This window comes from Hyperolius riggenbachi, chromosome 11 (genome assembly GCF_040937935.1).
Source record: "Hyperolius riggenbachi isolate aHypRig1 chromosome 11, aHypRig1.pri, whole genome shotgun sequence".
Taxonomy (NCBI): domain Eukaryota; kingdom Metazoa; phylum Chordata; class Amphibia; order Anura; family Hyperoliidae; genus Hyperolius; species Hyperolius riggenbachi.
In genome coordinates this window covers 253664947-253690246 of record NC_090656.1, presented here as the reverse complement: position 1 = coordinate 253690246, position 25300 = coordinate 253664947, and the positions used below count along the sequence as shown (strand labels likewise).

Below are 25300 nucleotides of genomic sequence, written 5' to 3'. Positions count from 1 at the left end.
CCCTGAGCAGCCGCTCCCTGTCCCTGAGCTCCTGTCCCTGTGCTCCTTGTCCCTGAGCAGGCGCTCCCTGTCCCTGAGCAGGCGCTTCCTGTCCCTGAGCTCTTTGTCCCTGAGCAGGCGCTCCCTGTCCCTGAGCAGGCGCTCCCTGTCCCTGAGCAGGCGCTCCCTGTCCCTGAGCAGGCGCTCCCTGTCCCTGAGCAGGCGCTGAGCAGGCGCTCCCTGTCCCTGAGCAGGCGCTCCCTGTCCCTGAGCAGGCGCTCCCTGTCCCTGAGCAGGCTCTCCCTGTCCCTGAGCAGGCTCTCCCTGTCCCTGAGCAGGCTCTCCCTGTCCCTGAGCAGGCGCTCCCTGTCCCTGAGCAGGCGCTCCCTGTCCCTGAGCAGGCGCTCCCTGTCCCTGAGCTCCCTGCCCCTGAGCAGGCTCTCCCTGTCCCTGAGCAGGCTTTCCCTGTCCCTGAGCAGGCTCTCCCTGTCCCTGAGCAGGCTCTCCCTGTCCCTGAGCAGGCGCTCCCTGTCCCTGAGCAGGCTTTCCCTGTCCCTGAGCAGGCTTTCCCTGTCCCTGAGCAGGCGCTCCCTGTCCCTGAGCAGGCGCTCCCTGTCCCTGAGCAGGCGCTCCCTGTCCCTGAGCAGGCGCTCCCTGTCCCTGTGCTCCCTGTCCCTGAGCAGGCGCTTCCTGTCCCTGAGCAGGCTCTCCCTGTCCCTGAGCAGGCGCTCCCTGTCCCTGAGCAGGCTCTCCCTGTCCCTGAGCAGGCTCTCCCTGTCCGTGAGCAGGCTTTCCCTGTCCCTGAGCAGGCTCTCCCTGTCCCTGTGCTCCCTGTCCCTGAGCAGGCGCTCCCTGTCCCTGAGCAGGTGCTCCCTGTCCCTGAGCAGGTGCTCCCTGTCCCTGAGCAGGTGCTCCTTGTCCCTGAGCAGGCGCTCCCTGTCCCTGAGCAGGTGCTCCTTGTCCCTGTGCTCCCTGTCCCTGAGCAGGCACTCCCTGTCCCTGAGCATGCGTGATTTGGGAAGTTGCACACGCCCTGTGAAAATGCGCTCCTTCACATTTACCGGGCATGCTCTGGTTGTGAACTCGTGCACACCTGGGAGTTTGTATTTGTGTTGTTCACGAAAATCTCTTTATTTCAATCTCAGTCATTTTATTACGCTCTTTAGCAGTAACCCAGAGTCAGGCTCGGGCCGGAAATCCGCAGCTCAGAGCGGTAATACTGAGCCAGGGACGGAGACGCCGCAGGGAGCTATGGATAAACAGTGTAGCGTAGTGGCGTTTCTAACTCTCCTCCCCGGGATCCAGGCGCCGGCAACCATTCTTCTTCCAGTCCTCAGAGGCTTTCAACCCCTCTGGTGAGATCTGAAGACATAACAACAAAAGTTGTTTAGGCGATACCTTTAACCACTTCACCACTGAGGGGTTTTACCCCCTGAGCACCAGAGCAATTTTCACCTTTCAGCGCTCCTTCCATTCATTCGTCTATAACTTTATCATTACTTATCGCAATGAAATGAACTATATCTTGTTTTTTTCGCCACCAATTAGGCTTTCTTTAGGTGGGACATTATGCCAAGAATTATTTTATTCTAAATGTGTTTTAATGGGAAAATAGGAAAAAACGTGGGAAAAAAATTATTGTTTTTCAGTTTTTGGCCTTTATAGTTTTTAAAAATAATGCATGCTACTGTAATTAAAACCCATGAAATGTATTTGCCCCGGTTATAAAACCATTTAAATTATGTCCCTATCACAATGTTTGGCGCCAATATTTCATTTGGAAATAAAGGTGCATTTTTTTCAGTTTTGCATCCATCCCTAATTACAAGCCCATAGTTTATAAAGTAACAGTGTTATACCCTCTTGACATAAATATTTAAAAAGTTTCGTTCCTAAGGTAACTATTTATGTTTGTTTTTTTTTAATTGTAATTTTTTTTTTTTTTTAATTACAAAAAAAATAAAAATTGGAGTGTGGGAGGTAAAGGGTTAATTTTGTGTGTTAAACTAATTTATTTCTATGTGAAAAATGCTTTGGATGTAATTTTACTATTTGGCCACAAGATGGCCACAGTAACATTTTGTTTATGCGACCTGCAAGCGTCCGGAAGGACGCTTGGAGGAAGTACTAGGAGGCTGACAACTTTTTTTTTTTCCCACAATGATCGCGCTGCTCAGCCGAGCGGCAGCGGATCATTGCGGGGCTTAGATCAACAAACGGGAATGGATTTTACCGTTCATTGATCTCCGGCCGAGCGGGCGGCAGCGTGTTTACTAGCGGCGGGCGGCTTGTTTATGAGCGGGAGCGCGGACAGCGGCGGGAGCGCGGAAAGTACGTATTTCTCCGTCCCTGGGGGTTAAAGGATGGAAAAAGGGACGGAGAAATACGTACGCGCGGAGGTAAAGTGGTTGATGACTAACTTCACGAGATTCCTTTGCAAGCTTTCGAAACTTTAAGTTTCTTCTTCAGGCATGTTTCAGAGCTGGATGGTCTCACTATAGGGATAGAGTGCCACCTGGAGGACGGAGGGAGAATTGCAGTGCTGGATCCAGGGAGGTGAGTAAGTGCAGGGCTGCCGCAAATCTATCAGCATGATTTTTTTTCTGCTTTTAGGGTCTAAAATCCAGAAGTAATCATCCCGCCAGGGAGCTTAATACAAAGAATGAATAACAGAATATATAAAGTGTAGCAGGACAATATCTTAGATGTTACAGTAAAAAAGATTTACAATAGAACACAAACAGAATACATAACATAAAAGGGGTAATGCATATGGCAAGAGGTTTATAAGTCCAAAGAACAGACAAGTCCTAATGCTCCATTAATCTATATTATATTATTTAGCATTTATATAGCGCTGACATATTACGCAGCGCTGTACAGAGTATATATTGTCTTGTCACATAACTGTCCCTCAGAGCTCACAATCTAGTCCCTGCCTTAGTCGTATGTCTATCTATGTATCGTGTAGTTTGTGTGTCAGTCTAAGGTCAATTTGGGAGGAAGCCAATTAACTTATCTGTATGTTTTTGGGATGTGGGAGGAAACCAGAGTGCCTGGAGAAAACCCACACAGACACGGAGAGAACTAACCACGTATCCAGCGCTGCAAAGCGAGAGCGCTAACCACTACGCCACTGTGCTGCCCAATATATCTTAAACAATTCTCTGTATGCAATGGGATTGATTAACAAAACTTATCACAAATGACTAATTTAACACCTAATTGATAAAAATTACCTTTCAGCACATTTACTAGCAAAATAATCACTCAAAGTAAGTTGGTGCTGATTATCTTTATTTTAATTAAATTTTTTTTTTTCTTACCTTAAATGGAACCTTAACTGAGAGGGATATGACAGTTTCCTTTTAAATAATACCAGTTGCCGGTCAGTCGTGCTGATCTCTTTGGCTGCAGTAGTGGCTGAATCACACACCTGAAACAAGCATGCAGCTAATCCGGTCAGACTTCAGTCAGAGCACCTGATCTGCTGCATGCTTTTTCAGGGGCTGTGGCTAAAAGTATTAGGCCATGTTTACGCCTAAGCGGCAATCGCGCGATTAATGCTAACTGCAAAACGCTAGCGGTTTTAAAAAATGCTAGCCCTATTCTAGCCTATGGCAGTGTTCTCACTGCCATGATTGCGAGCGTTTTGCGATTATCGCTAATCGCAAACGCGTTCCCTGCAGCGGTTTGCCGGCAATTCTGGAGCAATTGCGATTAGCATGTATAGAACTGCTAAAGCGCGATCTCTCCCAAAACACTAATTTGTCCAGTGATTTTTTTTTTTCCCACGTTTATCGCGGAAAAATCACGCCCGCAAAACGCTTAGTATGAACAAGTGCTAAGAGACACCGGATCAGCAGGAGAGTCAGGCAACTGGTATTATAGTAAAAGGAAAAATCCCTATCCTTCTCTGTTAGGTTCCCTTTAATTATATTATATTTTTGTGAGGTGAAAAAGCTTTGTGAATCATGTGGTTTACTGGTTTTCAGTCCTGATCTTGGTACTGTTTTAAAAATAAAGAGGTCAAGCTTTTGTGCTTGTTATTTATTCTCCTATTCGCTTTCATTAACCCAGCACTTTCTCTTCCTTGCAGCAAAAGTCGGCGTCGCGGCGGAAGTGCGCAGCGTGTAAGATCGTGGTGCATACGCCGTGCATCGAGCAGCTGGAGAAGGTGAGTATATATATCTCTCTATAAGTTTGCACATGTTTATCAGCGCCAAGGAAAGAAAGTGGCCGCCGCTGAGAGAAGAAAGATGTCCAGAGTTCACAAACAGGTCAATAATATATGATCAGCGCAGAATCCAAAAACACGAGTCTTCAACAAAGAACAAAAAAATCTCCACCACATTAAATATCGGGGCCCGGCACACCTCTGCAATCCTGGATACCCAGAAAAAGGAAAGAGGCTTACCAGCTGGTGACAACCCACATTATAAGGTTGTCACAACGCTTTGGTAGGACATCAGGAAGCAACAGTCTGTCCAGGATCCACCAATTCAGCAACGATTCCTCTCACGAATGGATGTCAGTAAAACATCATAAAAGTGTAAACCATTTAATGTAGAGTTTTCATAGTAAAAGCAGCATAAAAAATAGCATAAAAACAAAACTTACATACGAGGCCCATGCAATGGTGTACGCGTGTATGGGTCAGCAGTATAGGACTGTATAAAGGTGGTGCCTGTCTCCTTACCTTCATACTGTCCTATACTGCTGACCCATACACGCATGCAACTTTCTCGGGGTTCCTATTGCATGAGTCTTGTATGTAAGTTTTGCTTTTATGCTATTTTTTATGCTGTTTGTACTATAAAAACTCTTTATTAAACGGTTTACACTTAGAGTTGCTGTTTGTTTTTTATGATGTTTTACTGATATCCATTCATGAGATGAATCATTGCTGAATAGGTGGATCTTGGACAGACTGTTGCTTCCTGATGTCCTACCAAATCGTTAATACAACCTTATAATGTGGGTTGTCACCAGCTGGTAAGCCTCTTTCCTTTTTCTGGGTACCCATGATTGCAGAGCTGGGCCGTGACCCCCATACTTATTGTGGTGGAGATTTGGCTGCTGTTATTCTTTGTTGAAGACTCGTCTGCTGTTTTGGGATTCTGCGCTGATTCTATACATCTCTATAGTCTGCAGTGAGATGTGTCTGTATGTCCAGCACAAGTATCTCATCTTACATTCATTGCAGCGGCTCCGACAGAAAGGAAACGTTTATAGAAGATCTGAGGGAGGATGTGTATATAAATACTGCCCATGGAATGTATATCATTACATTTTTTACTGTACTTCAGAAATCTTTGCATATATACGGAATAAACAGACTTCATGCCTTTGAAGTTTTTCCTTTCCCTTTTCTTAGCTCCCCCGTCTATTTTCATGTATTTTTACACTTCTCCCTCGTCACACTCGTTAAAGAGAACCCGAGGCGCGAGTGAACATTATTTGGTAATTAAACCAGACTTTAAAGTGCACCAGAGACATTCAATCCGAACTAAGTGGGGAGTCTGACATAAACTCTACTTGGGGAAATTTGCCTTCTTAAAACAGAAGGAAATTTGCAATAACTCAGCTATAAGTGAACATTTGTGGCTACCCACAATGCACCACTACTGAATATGCAAATGATCTCTTTTCGCCCCTGTAAGCCAGGGTAGCATCCAGAACCGCTGGTGTCTAACAAGCCTATAGCTTTAAATACTACACACAAAAGTCTGGGGCAAAAGTTGAGGATGCAAGGACTGGGGAAGAGTCTGTGTGCATGGATAGGGAACTGGCTAATGGACAGAAAACAAAGAGTTGTGGTCAATGGATTGTACTCAAAATGGGAGACTGTTAGCAGTGGGGTCCCACAGGGGTCTGTACTTAGTCCAGTGCTCTTCAATTTATGTATTAATGACCTAGTAGATGCAGTAGTGAGCAATGTTGCTATTTTTGCAGATGATACAAAATTGTGCAGAATCATCAACTCTCAGGATGATAGTGACATATTGCAACAGGATCTGGATAGGATGGCTATATGGGCACATACATGGCAGATGAAATTCAATGTTGACAAATGTAAAGTCATGCATTTTGGTTGTACCAATGGTCTAGCACCATACAAAATAACTGGATATAAATAAAACAAAACCTCCAATGTGCGCTCCTCAAATGGTTCCTTATTACAGTTTGTCACTGCTTAAACTGGATCGCTCCTGTAAAAAGTGTGTGTGTCACTCTCTAAAACAATCTATAAAATAATACAGGGCGCTCTACAGAAAGCCCCAGATTAAAAGCTCAAAGCTTTAGATAAACACAGTACAGAGAGAATAATAATGTTCTAATAGTGTCCCTTATTTTATAAAGTGATGAAAAAGTCCCCACAGATATTCTTCCAAACTCCTTTAGGGATACATGAACTCCACACTTCCTGAAATAGTTACAATATACGCTCACCAGAGATAACAGCTGCCCTTCTCAGGATCAGCCAACATCGCTTCTGGCCCAGCCAGTTTTCCCTCGATATTTCAGCGTGCTCTCCTTCCCCCACTCGCTCCAACCATAAGAGACAGGAAAAAGACTCCAATAGTGTAATACTGTATGGCTCAGGTAAAAACTTTTGCACCAGTGCTCCCAGTTGTTAAAGAGAACCCGAGGTGGGATTTAATTATGTTAGTGGGGCACAGAGGCTGGTTGTGCACACTAACACCACACTAACGTGTCGCCAGCACAATGTTTACCTATGCGCTCCCCCGCCTCCTGTGTATCGGCGCTACCCGCCCGTGTCCCTTCCCTCCTATCAGCGGGAGGGAAGTGACGCGGTGGGCAGCGCCGATACGGAGGAGGCGGGGAAGCGGCGCTGACAGACAGCGCTTAGGTAAACATTGTGCTGGCGACACGCTGCGTGTCGCCAGCACTGCGGGGGCTATAGCGGCGCGCAGGGGGGTCCTGGAGGCACACCATGGGTCAACAGAGGCTGGTGTTAGTGTGCACAACCAGCCTCTGTGCCCCACTAACATAATTAAATCCCAACTCGGGTTCTCTTTAACAACTGGGAGCACTGGTGCAAAAGTTTTTACCTGAGCCATACAGTATTACACTATTGGAGTCTTTTTCCTGTCTCTTATGGTTGGAGCGAGTGGGGGAAGGAGAGCACGCTGAAATATCGAGTGAAAACTGGCTGGGCCAGAAGCGATGTTGGCTGATCCTGAGAAGGGCAGCTGTTATCTCTGGTGAGCGTATATTGTAACTATTTCAGGAAGTGTGGAGTTCATGTATCCCTAAAGGAGTTTGGAAGAATATCTGTGGGGACTTTTTCATCACTTTATAAAATAAGGGACACTATTAGAACATTATTATTCTCTCTGTACTGTGTTTATCTAAAGCTTTGAGCTTTTTATCTGGGGCTTTCTGTAGAGTGCCCTGTATTATTTTATAAAAATAAATGGGATACAGTTGGGAACATCAAACTTGGAGAAGGACTTAGGAGTACTCATCGACAACAAGTTAAATAATCGTACTCAATGCCAAGCCGCTGCAGCTAAAGCTAACAAAATGTTGGGATGCGTTAAAAGGGAAATAAAAACTTGAGATGCTAGCATAATATTGCCCCTGTTTAACTCTCTAGTAAGGCCACATCTGGAATATGGAATTCAGTTCTGGGCACCACATTACAAAAAAGATATTGCAGTTTTAGAGCAGGTGCAGAGACGAGCTACAAAATTGATACATGGGATGGAAGGTCTCACTTATCAAGAAAGGTTAGATAAACTGGGTTTATTTAGTCTAGAGAAAAGACGCCTTAGAGGGGATCTAATTAATATGTATAAATACATCAGAGGGCAATATAATAGCTTGGCGGGTGAGCTTTTTGTCCCTAGGCCTTCTCAAAGGACTAGAGGACATGATCTGTGCGTGGAGGAAAAACGTTTTAGCCATTTATTTAGGAAAGGGTTCTTTACAGTAAGAGTAATTAAGATGTGGAATGCATTGCCACAGGAAGTCGTTATGGCAAACTCTATACTTGCATTTAAAGGGGGCTTAGATGCTTTCCTTGCGTTGAAAGACATCCATGGATACAATTACTAGGTTATGCCTAATGATGTTGATCCAGGGATTTTATCTGATTGCCATCTGGAGTCGGGAAGGAATTTTTCCCTTTAGGGGCTAATTGGACCATGCCTTGTAAGGGTTTTTTCGCCTTCCTCTGGATCAACAGGGATATGTGAGGGAGCAGGCTGGTGTTGTACTTTGTTCTCTGGTTGAACTCGATGGACGTATGTCTTTTTTTCAACTCAAATAACTATGTAACAGCCACACCAACCCTACATGTAGACAGCCTGTGTTGGGCTTTTGGCACTCATCAGTACATGGCAGGGATTGATATGGCTGTATGGGATAGGGCTGGGACCAGTACAACAGAGTAACCAAGCAGCTCAGGGTGACCCAAACCACTAGGAATGTATAGGGGGCTAAAAGAGACCAAAAAGCCCTCCTACTAATAAGCAATGCTTGGTGAAATTTGCCTTCTGAGCTGCTTGGTTACTCTGTTGTACTGGTCCAAGCTCTATCCCATACAGCTATATCAATCCCTGCCATGTACTGATGAGGGCCAAAACTCTGAAACAGGCTGTCTGCATGTGCGGTTGATGTGACTGTGTAATATTTAGAGCCATAGACTTGCTACATACCAGCGGTTCTGGATGTTTGCCTGGCTTACAGGGGCATAAAGAGATAATTTGCATATTCAGTAGTGGTGCATTGTGGGTAACCACAAATGTTCACTTATAGCTGAATTATTGCAAATGTCCTTGTGTATTAAGAAGGTAAATTCCACCAAGCATTGCTTATTAGTAGGAGGGCTTTTCGGTCTCTCTTATTCCCCTATACATTCCTAGTGGTTTGGGTCACCCTGAGCTGCTTGGTTACTCTGATAATCTCTACTCTCTCTCCAGCTAAATGGGTAAACTGTTATGAGACATTAATGAAGAGGAGTCTATACTCTATTTTAGAAACTGTTGAATTGCTTCCTAGTTCCGACCTTACACCTGTCCGTATTGCCTCCATTTACCGTCTCTCCTCTGATCTGTATGACAGAGGGTGTGGGGTAAAAGGCTCCTCTTATCCTATGTGGTGGACATATCCGATTGTTTCAAACTTCTGGTCTCAGGTCTGCGGCATTCTAGCTTCAGTCTTCCAGCACCCAATCCCCAAAGGACCCAGCTATATTTTTGCTTGGCAATAAACTTAGCGCCCTGAAACACCCTTCTCACAGAATGGTCCAACACATAGCAAACTGTGCAAAAGTCTACTAGCTTCACGCTGGAAATCATCCTATTTAGATGTGGACCAGGTTGTGACGAGAGTCCATAACGTTATGATCCGTGAACGAATGATGGCAACAACAGACGATAGAATGCCGCAATTTGACAAAACGTGGTCTCCCTAGATCGAATAGGCAGACAGTTACGCTACATCAGTTTTCCTCAAACTAAGGCCCGCGGGCCAAATGCGCCCCCCTGAGGCTTTTTCACTGGCCCCCAAACACAAAATGTATAACTTATAGATGTGGCCCACTTCACCTTTGAATATTGACGGCCCACATACAGAATAGCAGTGCTGGCCCCACCCGTCCACATACGGTAGAAGCCAGTGAGCAGTCATTCGTTGGCTTCCAATTCAATTCTCCATCAGGTGACACTGCTGTCCAACTGGTTGCCAGGTTGTCACCTGGGTATGCTTCACTGTCTGGTGCACAAAGACGTTCTTCCGACAGGGCATGACTGAATGGCTGCTGCTGGGAGTTCTCCTCCAGGCATGATTGGGGGAATCGATACCTACATTTAATGTAATTTTTTCTGCATCATTTTATGTATGTTCCGTCCCCCCGGCAGTCTGAAGTATGTTGACCCGGCCCTTGGCCAAAAAAGTTTGAGGACCCCTGCACTATATGTTTTTCTAAACTACATAGGTTCTGCCTTTTGCTTGTGTGCTGATTATTTTTGAAAGACATCTACTAGTAACCAAAGCTCTCATTGGCCTCGGGGTGCTCCTTATAGAGCAGGGGTGTCAAACTCCAATACAAAGTGGGCTGAAATCGTACACTAGGACCTAGTCGCGGGCCAAACTCAATTTCTACTAGCTACCCTCCTCCCTTATAAAGTTCCCAGGTATCTAATGGGTCCCCTCCCTCCCCTATACAGTTCCCTAGTGTCTAGTGGCCCTCCCTCCCCTATACAGTTCCCTGGTGTCTAGTGGTCCTCCCTCCCCTATACAGTTCCCTGGTGTCTAGTGGCCCTCCCTCCCCTATACAGTTCCCTGGTGTCTAGTGGTCCTCCCTCCCCTATACAGTTCCCTGGTGTCTAGTGGCCCTCCCTCCCCTATACAGTTCCCTGGTGTCTAGTCAAGGACCCACCCTCCCTCATACAGTTCCCTAGTGTTCAGTGCTTCCCTCCTACCTCCCTCATATGGCTTTCCTGGAGTGCTAGGGCTTCACCTCCAATATAGCTTCTCTGGTGGTCTAGAGTGGGCAAAACATAATGAAAAGTGAGGAAACCACTTGAGGGCCAAATTGAATGGCTCCGAGGGCCAGATTTGGCCTGCGGGCCGGAGTTTGACAAGTATGTTTTACAGCAATACTGCCTTAGACTTTTGTATACTTATATGCATTTCACTGCATTTATATACTTAACTTTCCTCAGTTTTACTTCATCACTTCCTCTTTTCTTCGACCCCCTTGAAGTTTTCCACATTTTGTCACATTACTGCCACAAACATGCATCAATTTTATTGGAATTCCACGTGAAAGACCAATACAAAGTGGTGTACATGTGAGAAGTGGATCGAAAATCATACATCATTCCAAACATTTTTTACACATACTGTAAATAACTGCAAAGTGGGGTGTGCGTAATTATTCGCCCCCCTGAGTCAATGCTTTGTAGAACCACCTTTTGCTGCAATTACAGCTGCCAGTCTTTTAGGGTATGTCTCTACCAGCTTTGCACATCTACAGACTGAAATCCTTGCCCATTCTTCTTTGCAAAACAGCTCCAGCTCATTCAGATTAGATGGCCAGCGTTTGTGAACAGCAGTTTTCAGATCTTGCCACAGATTCTCGATAGGATTTAGATCTGGACTTTGACTGGGCCATTCTAACACATGGATATGTTTTGTTTTAAACCATTCCATTGTTGCCCTGGCTTTATGTTTAGGGTCGTTGTCCTGCTGGAAGGTGAACCTCCGCCCCAGTCTCAAGTCTTTTGCAGACTCCAAGAGGTTTTCTTCCAAGTTTGCCCTGTATTTGGCTCCATCCATCTTCTCATCAACTCTGACCAGCTTCCCTGTCCATGCTGAAGAGAAGCACCCCCCGAGCATGATGCTGCCACCAACATATTTGACAGTGGGGATGGTGTGTTCAGAGTGATGTGCAGCGTTAGTTTTCCACCACACATAGCATTTTTCATTTTGGCCAAAAAGTTCCATTTTGGTCTAATCCGACCAGAGCACCTTCCACGTGGTTGCTGTGTCCCCCACATGGCTTGTGGCAAACTGCAAACAGGACTTCTTATGCTTTCTGTTAACAATGCCTTTCTTCTTGCCACTCTTCCATAAAGGCCAACTTTGTACAGTGCACGACTAATAGTTGTCCTATGGACAGAGTCTCCCACCTGAGCTGTAGATCTCTGCAGCTCGTCCAGAGTCACCATGGGCCTCTTGACTGCATTTCTGATCAGCGCTCTCCTTGTTCGGCCTGTGAGTTTAGGTGGACGGCCTTGTCGTGGTAGGTTTACAGTTGTGCCATACTCCTTCCATTTCTGAATGATCGCTTGAACAGTGCTCCGTGGGATGTTCAAGGCTTTGGAAATCTTTTTGTAGCCTAAGCCTGCTTTAAATTTCTCAAAACCTTGATCCCTGACCTGTCTTGTGTGTTCTTTGGACTTCACGGTGTCTCCCAATATTCTCTTAGACAACCTCTGAGGCCGTCACAGAGCAGCTGTATTTGTACTGACATTAGATTACACACAGGTGCACTCTATTTAGTCATTAGCACTCATCAGGCAATGTCTATGGGCAACTGACTGCACTCAGATCAAAGGAGGCTTAATAATTATGCACACCCCACTTTGCAGCTATTTATTTGTAAAAAATGTTTGGAATCATGTATGATTTTCGTTCCACTTCTCACGTGTACACCACTTTGTATTGGTCTTTCACATGGAATTCCAATAAAATTGATTCATGTTTGTGGCAGTAATATGACAAAATGTGGAAAACTTCAAGGGGGCCGAATACTTTTGCAACCCACTGTATATATATATTTGCCAGCTACATCTGTATTTGCTTTAACCCCCTGCCTGGGGACATGCTGGCACTCTATTTTTGTTGAAGTTTTCTCACAATAAAAACCTTTGAAACCAAAGTGTACCAGAGATGACGCATACTTACCGTTTTATGCATGCCTGGGGCATCCTTCAGCCCCATGCGCACAAATCGCTCCCACGCCGCCGTTCTTCACTGCCTGCAGCTCCGATACCGGGTCCCGTTAGTTCGGCCAGTCTGTGCAAGAGAAGTGCGCCATCTACGTATCTCTCCAGCGGCCGCCATAGAGATACGTAAAGAGTGCACTTCCTCTTGCGCAGACTGTCCGCGACTGGAGGAAGTTACGGGACCGGGTACCGGAGCTGCTGGCAGCAGAGGACGGCGGCGTGGGAGCGATTTGTGCGCATGGGGCTGGAGGAAGACCCAGGTATGTATAAAACGGTAATTATGCGTCATCTCTGATACACTTTAAAGGGAACTGAGGGGAGAGCAATACCAGTTTCCTTGCGCAAAAGGTGGATCAGCGCAACACCAGGCCGCCTCCGAATGGCCTCCATCAGAGATGCGCTGAGCCCCGCCAGGAACTACAAACGCACCTTGAACCCAAACAGAAGCTCTGCATATACACCAAAAGCATGGCTGTTAAGTGGGAGCAGCTGACCAAAAACGAATTACATTAGTACATAGCAAAGAAAATGAGCAGCGCTACTTAAAAACAGACTAGTGCCTACCTGCAAAAGAGTGCAAGCCCCACTTGTGGGGTCGAATACACACCGAGCATACACATGAACTGTCTACCACTAGAGGAGGATGTTGGTTTCCATTAACAGCTTGCATGCAACCTATTAAGTACTCGTCCCTCCCACTGCGAAGAAGTCAATCCTCCATGGGAGGGGCCTAACACTAACTAAATCCTAACCTATGTATATGCATAGCCTGGGTGCGGCTAATCAAATAAAATCGAAAATTGAAAATTGCGCAATGGAGGATTGACTTCTTCGCAGTGGGAGGGACGAGTACTTAATAGGTTGCATGCAAGCTGTTAATGGAAACCAACATCCTCCTCTAGTGGTAGACAGGTCATGTGTATGCTCGGTGTGTATTCGACCCCACGGGTGGGGCTTGCACTCTTTTGCAGGTAGGCACTAGTCTGTTTTTAAGTAGCGCTGCTCATTTTCCTTGCTAAATACCAGTTTCCTGGCTGTCCTCCTGATCCTGTGTCTCTAATACTTTTAGCCATAGCCCCTGAACAAGCATGCAGCAGATCAGGGACTCTGACTCAGTTGACCAGGTTTTACTGGATTAGCCGTATGCTTGTTCCAGGGTTTTGACTCAGCATACATTACTATTTGCAGCTATCTCCATATTTCACCATACAAAGCTGGAGCTCCTTGCCTATTTTCTGACCAAGGGCCCTATAAAGTCTAATCTCCATATATTAATAAATGTTTATATATGCCGGCGTCATTTTTGCTCTGCCAACATACAGTATATGTATATATTTAATTTTCCAAACAATATTCTGTTGGTTATTTTACAATGTTTTGACATAATTTTTGATTGCAGATCAATTTCCGATGCAAGCCCTCTTTCCGGGAGTCAGGATCCCGCAACATACGGGAGGTAAGCGCTACGCTTTCCGAAGCGTGACCAGCATCTGATCGCCGGCCGCAATTTCTTGGACAAATGGCGGCTAACAAGATAATGTACTGGCGCAGTGACTGAAGGTGGCCACTCATGATATAATAGCTCGGTGGCGTAGTGGTTAGCGCTCTCACCTTGCAACGCTGGGTCCCCGGTTCCAATCCCAGCCAGGGCACTATCTGCAGGGAGTTTGTATGGTCTCCCCGTGTCTGCGTGGGTTTCCTCCGGACACTCTGGGTTCCTCCCACATCCCAAAAACACAGATAAGTTAATTGGCTTCAGAGGAGCTCACACTCTAATCCTACCATAGTCATAGTGTAATGTCCTACCATATTATTATTATGTATTTATATAGCACTGACATCTTCTGCAGCACTGTACAGAGTACATAGTCATGTCACTGACTGTCCTCAGAGGAGCCCACAATCTAATCCTACCATAGTCATAGTGTAATGTCCTACCATATTATTATTATTATGTATTTATATAGCACTGACATCTTCTGCAGCACTGTACAGAGTACATAGTCATGTCACTGACTGTCCTCAGAGGAGCTAACACTCTAATCCTATTATAATCATAGTCTAATGTCCTACCATATTATTATTATGTATTTATATAGCACTGACTTCTTCTGCAGCACTTTACAGAGTACATAGTCATGTCACTGACTGTCCTCAGAGGAGCTCCCACTCTAATCCTACCATAGTCATAGTCTAATGTCCTACCATAATATTATTATGTATTTATATAGCACTGACATCTTCTGCAGCACTGTACAGAGTACATAGTCATGTCACTGACTGTCCTCAGAGGAGCTAACACTCTAATCCTATTATAGTCATAGTCTAATGTCCTACCATATTATTATTATGTATTTATATAGCACTGACTTCTTCTGCAGCACTTTACAGAGTACATAGTCATGTCACTGACTGTCCTCAGAGGAGCTCCCACTCTAATCCTACCATAGTCATAGTGTAATGTCCTACCATATTATTATTATGTATTTATATAGCACTGCCATCTTCTGCAGCACATTACAGAGTACATAGTCATGTCACTGACTGTCCTCAGAGGAGCTCACAATCTAATCCTACCATAGTCATAGTCTAATGTTCTACCATATTATTATTATGTATTTATGTAGCACTGACATCTTCTGCAGCACATTACAGAGTACATAGTCATATCACTGACTGTCCTCAGAGGAGCTCACAATCTAATCCTACCATAGTCATAGTCTAATGTCCTACCATATTATTATTATGTATTTATGTAGCACTGACATCTTCTGTAGCACATTACAGAGTACATAGTCATATCACTGACTGTCCTCAGAGGAGCTCACACTCTATTCCTACCATAGTCGTAGTCTAATGTCCTACCATATTATTATTATGTATTTATATAGCACTGACAGCTTCTGCAGCACATTAGAGAGTACATAGTCATGTCACTGACTGTCCTCAGAGGAGCTCACACTCTAATACTACCATAGTCATAGTGTAATGTCCTACCATATTATTATTATGTATTTATATAGCACTGACATCTCCTGCAGCACATTACAGGGTACATAGTCATGTCACTGACTGTCCTCAGAGGAGCTCACACTCTAATCCTACCATAGTCATAGTCTAATGTCCTACCATATTATTATGTATTATATAGCACTGACATCTCCTGCAGCACATTACAGAGTACATAGTCATGTCACTGACTGTCCTCAGAGGAGCTCACAATCTAATCTTACCATAGTCATAGTGTAATGTCCTACCATATTATTATTATGTATTTATATAGCACTGACATCTCCTGCAGCACAGTACAGAGTACATAGTCATGTCACTGACTGTCCTCAGAGGAGCTCACACTCTAATCCTACCATAGTCATAGTCTAATGTCCTACCATATTATTATGTATTCTTTAGCACTGACATCTCCTGCAGCACATTACAGAGTACATAGTCATGTCACTGACTGTCCTCAGAGGAGCTCACGCTCTAATCCTACCATAGTCATAGTCTAATGTCCTACCATATTATTATGTATTATATAGCACTGACATCTCCTGCAGCACATTACAGAGTACATAGTCATGTCACTGACTGTCCTCAGAGGAGCTCACACTCTAATCCTGCCATAGTCATAGTCTAATGTCCTACCATATTATTATGTATTCTTTAGCACTGACATCTCCTGCAGCACATTACAGAGTACATAGTCATGTCACTGACTGTCCTCAGAGGAGCTCACGCTCTAATCCTACCATAGTCATAGTCTAATGTCCTACCATATTATTATGTATTATATAGCACTGACATCTCCTGCAGCACATTACAGAGTACATAGTCATGTCACTGACTGTCCTCAGAGGAGCTCACACTCTAATCCTGCCATAGTCATAGTCTAATGTCCTACCATATTATTATGTATTATATAGCACTGACATCTCATGCAGCACATTACAGAGTACATAGTCATGTCACTGACTGTCCTCAGAGGAGCTCACAATCTAATCCTACCATAGTCATAGTCTAATGTCCTACCATATTATTATTATGTATTTATATAGCACTGACATCTTCTGCAGCACATTACAGAGTACATAGTCATGTCACTGACTGTCCTCAGAGGAGCTCACACTCTAATCCTGCCATAGTCATAGTCTAATGTCCTACCATATTATTATGTATTATATAGCACTGACATCTCATGCAGCACATTACAGAGTACATAGTCATTGAACGTTCATCTTTAGAATTGTCCAGTCAGTTTGGGACATCAGCAAGGTTTATTTTCTGCCAATCCGATTGCATTTATCTGATCGCTTGGGCGATTCTTCAATACAATTTGCACCATTAGTGGGCAGGGGCTTTCTTAACAACCTCTTCTGAAAGTCCAAGATGCATCCAGGCCCCCTGTTGTCGCAGGTGCGGGCAGATTAGGCAGTAGTAGGGATGGTCAATGAGATGTGATTTATTTTGAATTGATGCAAATTATTCAAATGTTTTATTCAAATGTATCCAGCTTGAAAATTACCCAATCAAATCCTGCTGAGGTACAATTTGATTGGTCCATTTTCAAGCTGCGGACATTTACTCAATCATGCTGGTCTCTCACGGTATTCTTACCATTGATGTCTTTCTTTCTATAGCCGGTGATCGTTCGGCATCACTGGGTTCACAGAAGACGGCAAGCGGGGAAATGCCGGCAGTGCGGGAAGGTAAGAATATCTGTTGTCAATACAGAAATCCATAGCTAAATAACACCCACACACCTTGCAATCCGATTATATTTTATCTGTACTGTTTTATGGACCACTACATGTTATGTATGCAGTGTATGTACAAGCAGGGGCGTCTCTAGCCAATTTGTCACTCCGGGCGAGAAAACCTGTGCCCCACCCCCATCTCATGACGCCCCCACATGAATATACTTGTAATACGGCAGTGTTTCATCAAAAAATAATCATAATGCGGTGGCGTTTCACAGAAAATAATCGTAACGCAGCAGTGTTTCATCACAAAATAATCGTAATTTGGCAGCATTACACTTATTGCGCCAGCCTATCACCAGAAAATACATGTAAATGTGGCAGCATTTCAACAGAAAATACGCAATGCGGGCAAAGAAGGCACAGAGGGACACAGCGGCAGCTGCCTGCAATTTACGCTAAGCAGATGCAGCAGAAGCAAGTAATAGAACATTCATGGGGCGGAGCTTTGTCTGGGGGGTGGGGCTTTGTTCAGGGGCAGAGCTTAATCCAGCAACATGGCGCCCCCAGGACCAATGACACTCCAGGCAATGGCCTGTACTGCCTATGCCTAAAAGGGCCCCTGTGTACAAGACCGAAGTCTTGTGAGCTTAAATGGGAACTTTACGGAAAGATGGCAGTAGGGGGGAAATAAAACAACACATCACAAAGTGAGACGTTAGAAAACAGAAGTGAGATGAAGAAATGATTGATACTGTGTAATTCATGCATGTTGTTTGATCCTCCGTGAGCCTGCAGGTCATTCCTCCAGTCAGGGCCAGTTGGAGCATGTGCAGTTCGGCTGTGCGCTTGCCCCATCTTGCGCCTGTTGCTGGGAGCTTTCTACGCTTGCACAGTAATACTGCACAGGCACAGAACGTTCCGGGACAATGGGGGTGTGGCCAGGCCACTTATGCGCAGAGCGCCCCCACTGAAGGACTGATCGGGCTGGCTAGCAGAGGAATGAGGCCGCCCAGGAGGACAGTGAGGGAGTGGACAGCTTTAAGGGGGCTGGAGGAAGCCCCAGGTATGTATAAATGTTCACTTTTCTTTCATCTCAGGTTTCCTTTAAAGCTCGTTCACACTGGAGGCGCTTTTTAATTTTTTTATGCGCTGGCAATTTTTCAAAATCGCTCTGAAAGCGCTTACACCATGCTTTCCTATGCGCTAGTTCAGATTGGGGTCTTCCGTTCGCTTTTCGATCTGAAAAGCGCTGCATGGACCATTTTCAGGGCGATTTTGCAATAATGGGAGGTACAGGAAAAGCGCAAAGTGGTAGAAAAAGCGCTTTTGTCAGCGATTGCGTGGACGGTTTTTCCTCTGTCAATTTAAATGTGAAGTGTTTCCGGGATTTTTTGGTCCTTTTCCCTTTAAAAATAAGACCTAGGACACTTAGAAATTGCAAAACGCCCCAAAAAGCACTTACAAAAACGCCCAACGCACAACAATCGCCGGGAATCGCAAAAAAAATGCTTAAAGAAATGCCTAACTTGAATGCTAACGCGATCTGAATGTGAACAATGCTTCAAGGCTCCTTCTTAACACAGTATCATCAACAATATTTAACCACTTCTCTGCCTTACGCCCTCCTTCTTCCACTGACCTCCGAAACATAGTCTGACACGAGCCGTCACCCCTCAACTATTGCCGCATCTATGTGATCGCTGCAAAAATGCTGCAGCCCGAGCGCGATCACAAGTGCTGCACTGGAACCGCCCTCATACTGTTCCGCTTTGTCAATCGCCGGCAATCAGCAAATCGTGCTAGTGGGCCCCAAGCCTTATTCCTTCGTAGCCACAGTCCCCCTCTCTCCTATAAAGCTAACTGGAAACTTCCAGTGTTACAAATGGCTGTGAACTCTATACTACTGTATGCTTAAAGGAGAACTATAGCGAGAGGTGTGTGGAGGCTGACATATTTCTTTCCTTTTAAGCAATACCAGTTGCCTGGCTGTCCTGCTGGTCCTCTGCCTTGAATACATTTAGCCATAGCCCCTGAGCAAGCATGCAGCAGATCAGGTGCTCTGACTGAAGTCTGACTGGAATAGCTGCATGCTTGTTCAGGTGTTATTCAGACACCAGGACAGCCAGGCAACTGGTATTGTTTAAAAGGAAATAAATATGGCAGCCTCCATATTCCTCTCACTACAGTTATCCTTTAACCAGACTAAGATGCACTATAAAAAAAAAAAATGTCGCTTTCACTTTCAGAAGGTAGTGAAAAGCTGACAGATCTGATTGGTTCTGAATAAGTCCATCTCCTCATGGGGGGTTGTCACAGTTTTGTTTTTGTTTTGTTTTTTAACTTTCAAAAGTACTTACAGAGCAGCAGTTGGATAATAATGTAAAGAGAAGCATCACAGGAATGCTGAAACAGAAAGTGCAGCCATGGTACAGGATGGGCAACAGAACTACAAACGGACACTGGTCGCCCAGCAGTTAACTTCCACCACTAGGGATTGTGGGAAGGGTAGTCAGGTGTGCAACAAGAAACTGGTACAAGAGGCATCATCAGACATGCCACCCCCCCTACAAACCTGCTGCTAGCGGGGTGCAGAGGGACTAGAAAGATGATTGTCGGGATAATCAATGCCTGTTTAAAAAGGAATTGTAGTGAAAATAACATGAGTAACAATTTTTTTCTTTTTTTATACAATATTTATAGATTACTCAGTGTTTGCCCATTGTAAAATCTCCCAGAATGCTCTGGGAGGAGAGTTCCGCACAGCTAACCAGCCTAGGCCAGGGGTAGGGAACCTATGGCTCAGGAGACAGATGTGGCTCTTTTGATTGCTGCATGTGGCTCACAGACAAATCAGTAGGGGTTAATTCCACTACTCGCCAATTAAAGGAACAATATCAATACTCAAGTGTTCTGAAATGACAATGGCCTCAATTCACTAAGCTTATCTCCTGTCTTTAATAACTCTTCTAGAGTTGTTACCATGGTGACGAGGCATGTAGCATTCAGGAAACATTTTACCTCAGGCAAACCTAACGTTACCTCTTCTGACTTTAAGTTAACTCTTCAATCCTTAAAATAACTCCAGAGTTAGACAGGCTGTTCATTAACTGCGTGTGAAAATAACTACAGAGGAGGTAAATTAACTACAGAGGAGGTAAATTAACTACAGAGGAGGTAACGTAAGGACTGAAGAGATAAGGTAACTCTCTCACTGTGCGGTGGCAAGTTTTCTCTTGCCTTATTATCTCCAGCATGATCTTAGTGAATTGAGGCCAATGTACAAATAATGTGTAAGTAGCTAAATGTCTAACATTTTCCTGCTTTTAATGTTAAATATCAGAGACAAAAGCTTTAATTCATTGTGTGCAGGATTTAGCTCTATTGGGAAAAATCATGCACTAAAGGGGTGTCTGCCTCAATTCACAGCCAGTGTTGCATATTAAACTACACAGTATATTGTACAGCTGGCCATACATGAAAGGACATCCGAAGTGACACGTGACATGATGAGATAGACAAGTGTATGTACAGTGCCTAAAACGCAAATAACTAGGCTGTGTTCCTTTTTTTTTCTTTTTCTGCTTGAAAGAGTTAAAAATGTAGATATGCAAGTGACAGTTTCTGTATGGGTCGGACTATAGCATAACCCTCATTTATAAGGTATTACAGCCATAAAACACTTTCCTGGCAGAAAATTGTTTCTAAGAGCAGGAAAGAGATAGAGTCAATTGTTCATAGACTTTAGCTCTGGTGTACTTCAACGAGTGTGTCATTGAGCAGAAACAACGAAACGGTGAAAATTTAAAAAGTAGATTAAAAAGTCAACTAAAACTGTGAAATAGATACAATTGTTTCTCTCATCCGTTTATTTTCACCTCGTGTCTCCTTGAAGCAATCTTCCAATGGATCGACTTAATTTTGGGCAGAATGATTAAAAACTGGAATCAAGATAGATCTCACATGCAATCAGAAACCAAAGATCGAATGCAATATTTCACTCGTTCTGAGTAATTTTTCTGAAGAGAAATGATTGATTACAACGTTGTCAATCAAGAGAAAATTTACAATCATTTTTTTAATCCAATCAGTCGCTCACGGCGTGCAATCATCGAAGCACCTCTGCAGGCAAAGATGCAATCACACCTCGTGCTGCCTGCTAAATAAACAGAACAGACAAGTGGGCTTAAAAAAAAGGAAAAAGTTTATACACTATAAAGGTGGCCATACACTGCTTGATTTCTTTTCTTCAGTCTATTATTATTACTGATAAATGAATCAATTGGATCAAAAATTGTTCTCATTTTGAGGTAGAATCGATTCTTATCGGCCGATATTCGATCAAATTTTTTAAATTAATCAATCGATTATGTGGGGTTATTTTAGTTGATGGAACAAGGATCGAAAGCTTTTTATTATGTATGTGTTCGACCTTTACTCAATCTAATTCATCAGGTGCTTATATTGCAATCGAAAATAGCCTCTGATCGATTAAAGGTGGAAAAATGGTACATCCACTCTAGTGTATGGGTGAAAAAAATCGATTCATGTTCGATTGACTTATTTTGAATTGATAATCCTATATTCGACCAGCGTATGGCCAGCATAAGACCGGGATTTTACTCGATCTGTTCATGGTTTCCTGTTTTGCATTGAATGCGTATTCAATTTGCATGGACATCCTATGCAATTCAATGTCCGGATCACATTGCACGCATTTTTACGCCTGTGTTTTTTTTCGCATGCGCAGACCATTTCACACTCGGGCCTATATGCAGTTCACTTTTTTCCTAAGTTTACTCCTACCGTGTTTCCCCAAAAGTAGGAGTAAGACCTAGCATATATTTTGAGCATGCTCGAAATATAAATCCTCCCCCTAAAATAAGACCTAGTGGCTGTGGAAGTCCCATCCCGTCCATCTGCTGCGGTGAAGGCAGCTAGAATTTCACTGCAAAAGTGCCTCCGTATACAGGAAGTGACATCTCTGTTTACTTCCTGTATACGGAGGCGCTGTTACAGTGAAACTAGCTGCCTTCTCCACAGTTTACCACTAATCTCCAATTTGAATTATGCCGGTGGGCAGTGCAGAACGGGCATGAGACTTTCTGGAGGAAGAGGCCAGCAGGAGGTTAAAGCGGCGGGGGACTGGCTATGCACAAAGGGGATCTGGCTATGGCTATACATTAGGGGGATCTGGCCATAAACAAGGGAGGTGGGATCTGGCCATAAACGAGGGAGATCTGGCTATGCACAAGCGGGATCTCGCTACCCCCACAAAATATAAGTCCTAGCACATCTTTTGAAGGAAAGATTAATATAAGACAGTGGCCTCAAGTCTGGTAGCTCTGTGAGGTAAATATTTTTTTGTAGGTTAAATACCTCATGAGGTATTTTCCTCTTTTTTTTTTTAGCAATTCTGAAAGATTTCTCTCCATTTCCGAACATGCGGTAAAACATGCGGTAAATGCATGAAGTGCGGTCTTTAATTGTCTTCCATAAGTAGGATAGTCTGTGGAAGATGTTTTTTTTATTTTTGTTTTTGAGGGGGGAAGGTGTACAGTACTTGATTATGTAGCAACCTACGGAAAGTATATTTATAGGCATCCCCTATACAAAAAAAAAAACAGTAAATATTTGGAGTTTTATTTCTACTATTCTTTTCTATTACACATACTGAATAGGAACACTAAAACAGCAATAGGAACTCCACTAAAAACTGCAAAATGCACACAAATGGACTTTACCTCCAGGTACAGGCAGGTCTTAAAGGGACTCCGAGCAGTGCAGAAACTATGGGAAGATGGATATCATTTTAAAGCTCTCTTTCTCCTCTTTCCAATGATATATAAACCGTCGCCCTACGCCTTTTAGTTTTTGCTATTTTCGCGATTGCAATTGCTGCGGCCGCGATTTCAATCGCGAAAATAAAGAAAACTAAAAGGCGTAGGGTGGCGGTTTAGGTGTCGCCAGAAAGAGGAGAAAGAGAGCTTTAAAATGATATCCATCTTGCCATAGTTACTTGTATTACACAGGCCGACTTTTTCTGCTGAATGGAGCTGCTGACACTGGGGAAAGTGTCGTCCTGTGTTATACAAGTAACTATGGAAAGATGGATATCATTTTAAAGCTCTCTTTCTCCTCTTTCTGGCGACACCTAAATCGTCGCCCTACGCCTTTTAGTTTTCTTTATTTTCGTGATTGAAATCGCGGTCGCGGCAATTTCGATCGTGAAAATAGCGAAAACTAAAAGGCGTAGGGCGGCGGTTTATATATCATTGGAAAGAGGAGAATGAGAGCTTTAAAATGATATCCATCTTCCCATAGTTTCTGCACTGCTCGGAGTCCCTTTAAACTGGTTGGTAAATTATGTGCTAACATGCCCCCTAATTTCCATGAGAATAGCTATTTTAGGTAAAATTAATGTAAATAACCTCATAATTTACCGCATGAGGTAAAACATGACTAAAACCTACCACAATTGCTAAATGTCATTACCTCATGAGGTAAATTACTGAACATGAGGTAATTTGTTTGAAAACCCTACAAGCATTGAGGCCAATGTCTTATTTCAGGGGAAACACGGTAGGTGATATTTTCAAACTTGTCAATAACAGGCATTTTAACCACTTCCACACCATGAAATTTTATGCTGATCTGTGCAGCGTGGGCTCTCCAGCCCGCAGCACCGATCAGCTGGCAGCCAGGCCGATCAGACTTCCTCCCTTTTTTCCCCACTAGGGGGATGTCTTGCTGGGGGGGTCTGATCGCCGCCGGCTGCTTGCGCTTGCGGGGGGGGGGGGGGCTCTTCAAAGCCCCCCTCCGCAGCGCTTTCTGGCCTCCTTCCCCTTCCCTCCCTCTCCCTCCCCCTGTGAGCGGCGCAGGACGGAAATCCGTCCTGCGCCTGATGGGATAGGCTTTAGCCTATCAGATGCCGGCGATCCCCGGCCATTTAGAGGCCGGGGATCACCGATCTCCTCTACGGCGCTGCTGCGCAGCAGCGCCGTATACATGTAAACACCGGGGAAGGTCTTCCCCGTGTGTTTACATTTACCCTGCGAGCCGCCGATCGGCTAGCAGGGTGTTCACGGAGACACCCTCCGGGAACTGACATGGAACGGCCGCTCATACGAGCCGCCGTTTCCATGGTATACACTTCTGGATTCAGGGGCGTGTATATACGCTCCGAGAATCCGGAAGTGGTTGAACCTCCAGCAAGCAAGAAAATACTCAGAATAATGTTGATAGTACTTTTTCACCAACTTTTTGGTACTTTTTCAATTACGAAGTGCTGAAAAGTTATTTTAAATTTAGGATGAAAAGGGTTCTCCTAGTAGAAAATGTAGGAGAAAAACGTAATTGCATATGGGCCTCGGTGCGTGTCTGAGCAGGCTACCCATGTTAACAGAAAACCCCCGGGCATTGTAAAGCTTCCGTTCCTGCGTTGCACAGAAATCAGCACTACGGCCTGGTGCACACTAAAAACCGCTAGCAGATCCGCAACATGCTAGCAGATTTGGAAACGCTTTTTCTGCAGCGTTTCAGCTAGCATTTTGCGGTTTTGAGAAGCGTTTTTGGTGTAGTAGATTTCATGTATTGTTACAGTAAAGCTGTTACTGAACAGATAATGTAACAAAAACGCCTGGCAAACCGCTCTGAAGTGCCGTTTTTCAGAGCGGTTTGCGGTTTTCCTACACTTAACATTGAGGCAGAAACGCCTCCGCAATCCAAAATCTGCAGCAGCCCGGGAGTATGCGTTTCTGCAAAACGCCTCCCGCTCTGGTGTGCACCACCCCATTGAAATACATTACCCTAGCGTATCCGCAGCCGCAAGCGGATCGCACAACGCAGCCGAACAGCTCTGGTGTGCACTAGGCCTGAGGTCCTAATCTTGACTGTAGTAACTGAGAAAGGTCAGCAGTTGTGTGCCAGTATGTAATGGCTGTTAGAAATCCTATCACCTGGAAGAGACCAAATGAAGAAAGATCCTCGCTCCCTTCTGAGCATTTTATTTTTTGACACAGTGAAAAGAGAATTTTATTTCGTTTCTATCGTATGAATTAGTATTGGGCTATCAGAATGTTGTATTTTTTCTCCTGGACTGGTCCTAATGGTTTCTCTGGGGCTGGTTTATGTGGATGG

At 44.3% G+C, this 25300-nt stretch overlaps 1 protein-coding gene across 7 annotated transcripts in view; it reads left to right on the top strand.

Moving 5' to 3' along the window:
- DGKZ (diacylglycerol kinase zeta) overlaps window positions 1-25300 on the top strand; it is a 514388-nt gene that overhangs the window by 320246 nt on the left and 168842 nt on the right. For all 7 annotated transcript variants that reach the window (XM_068260321.1, XM_068260320.1, XM_068260319.1 and 4 more), the window contains 3 exons: window positions 4079-4156; window positions 13864-13920; window positions 17102-17170. In XM_068260321.1, the coding sequence (XP_068116422.1) occupies window positions 4079-4156; window positions 13864-13920; window positions 17102-17170 (204 nt within the window). The remainder of the gene's footprint in view (window positions 1-4078; window positions 4157-13863; window positions 13921-17101; window positions 17171-25300) is intronic.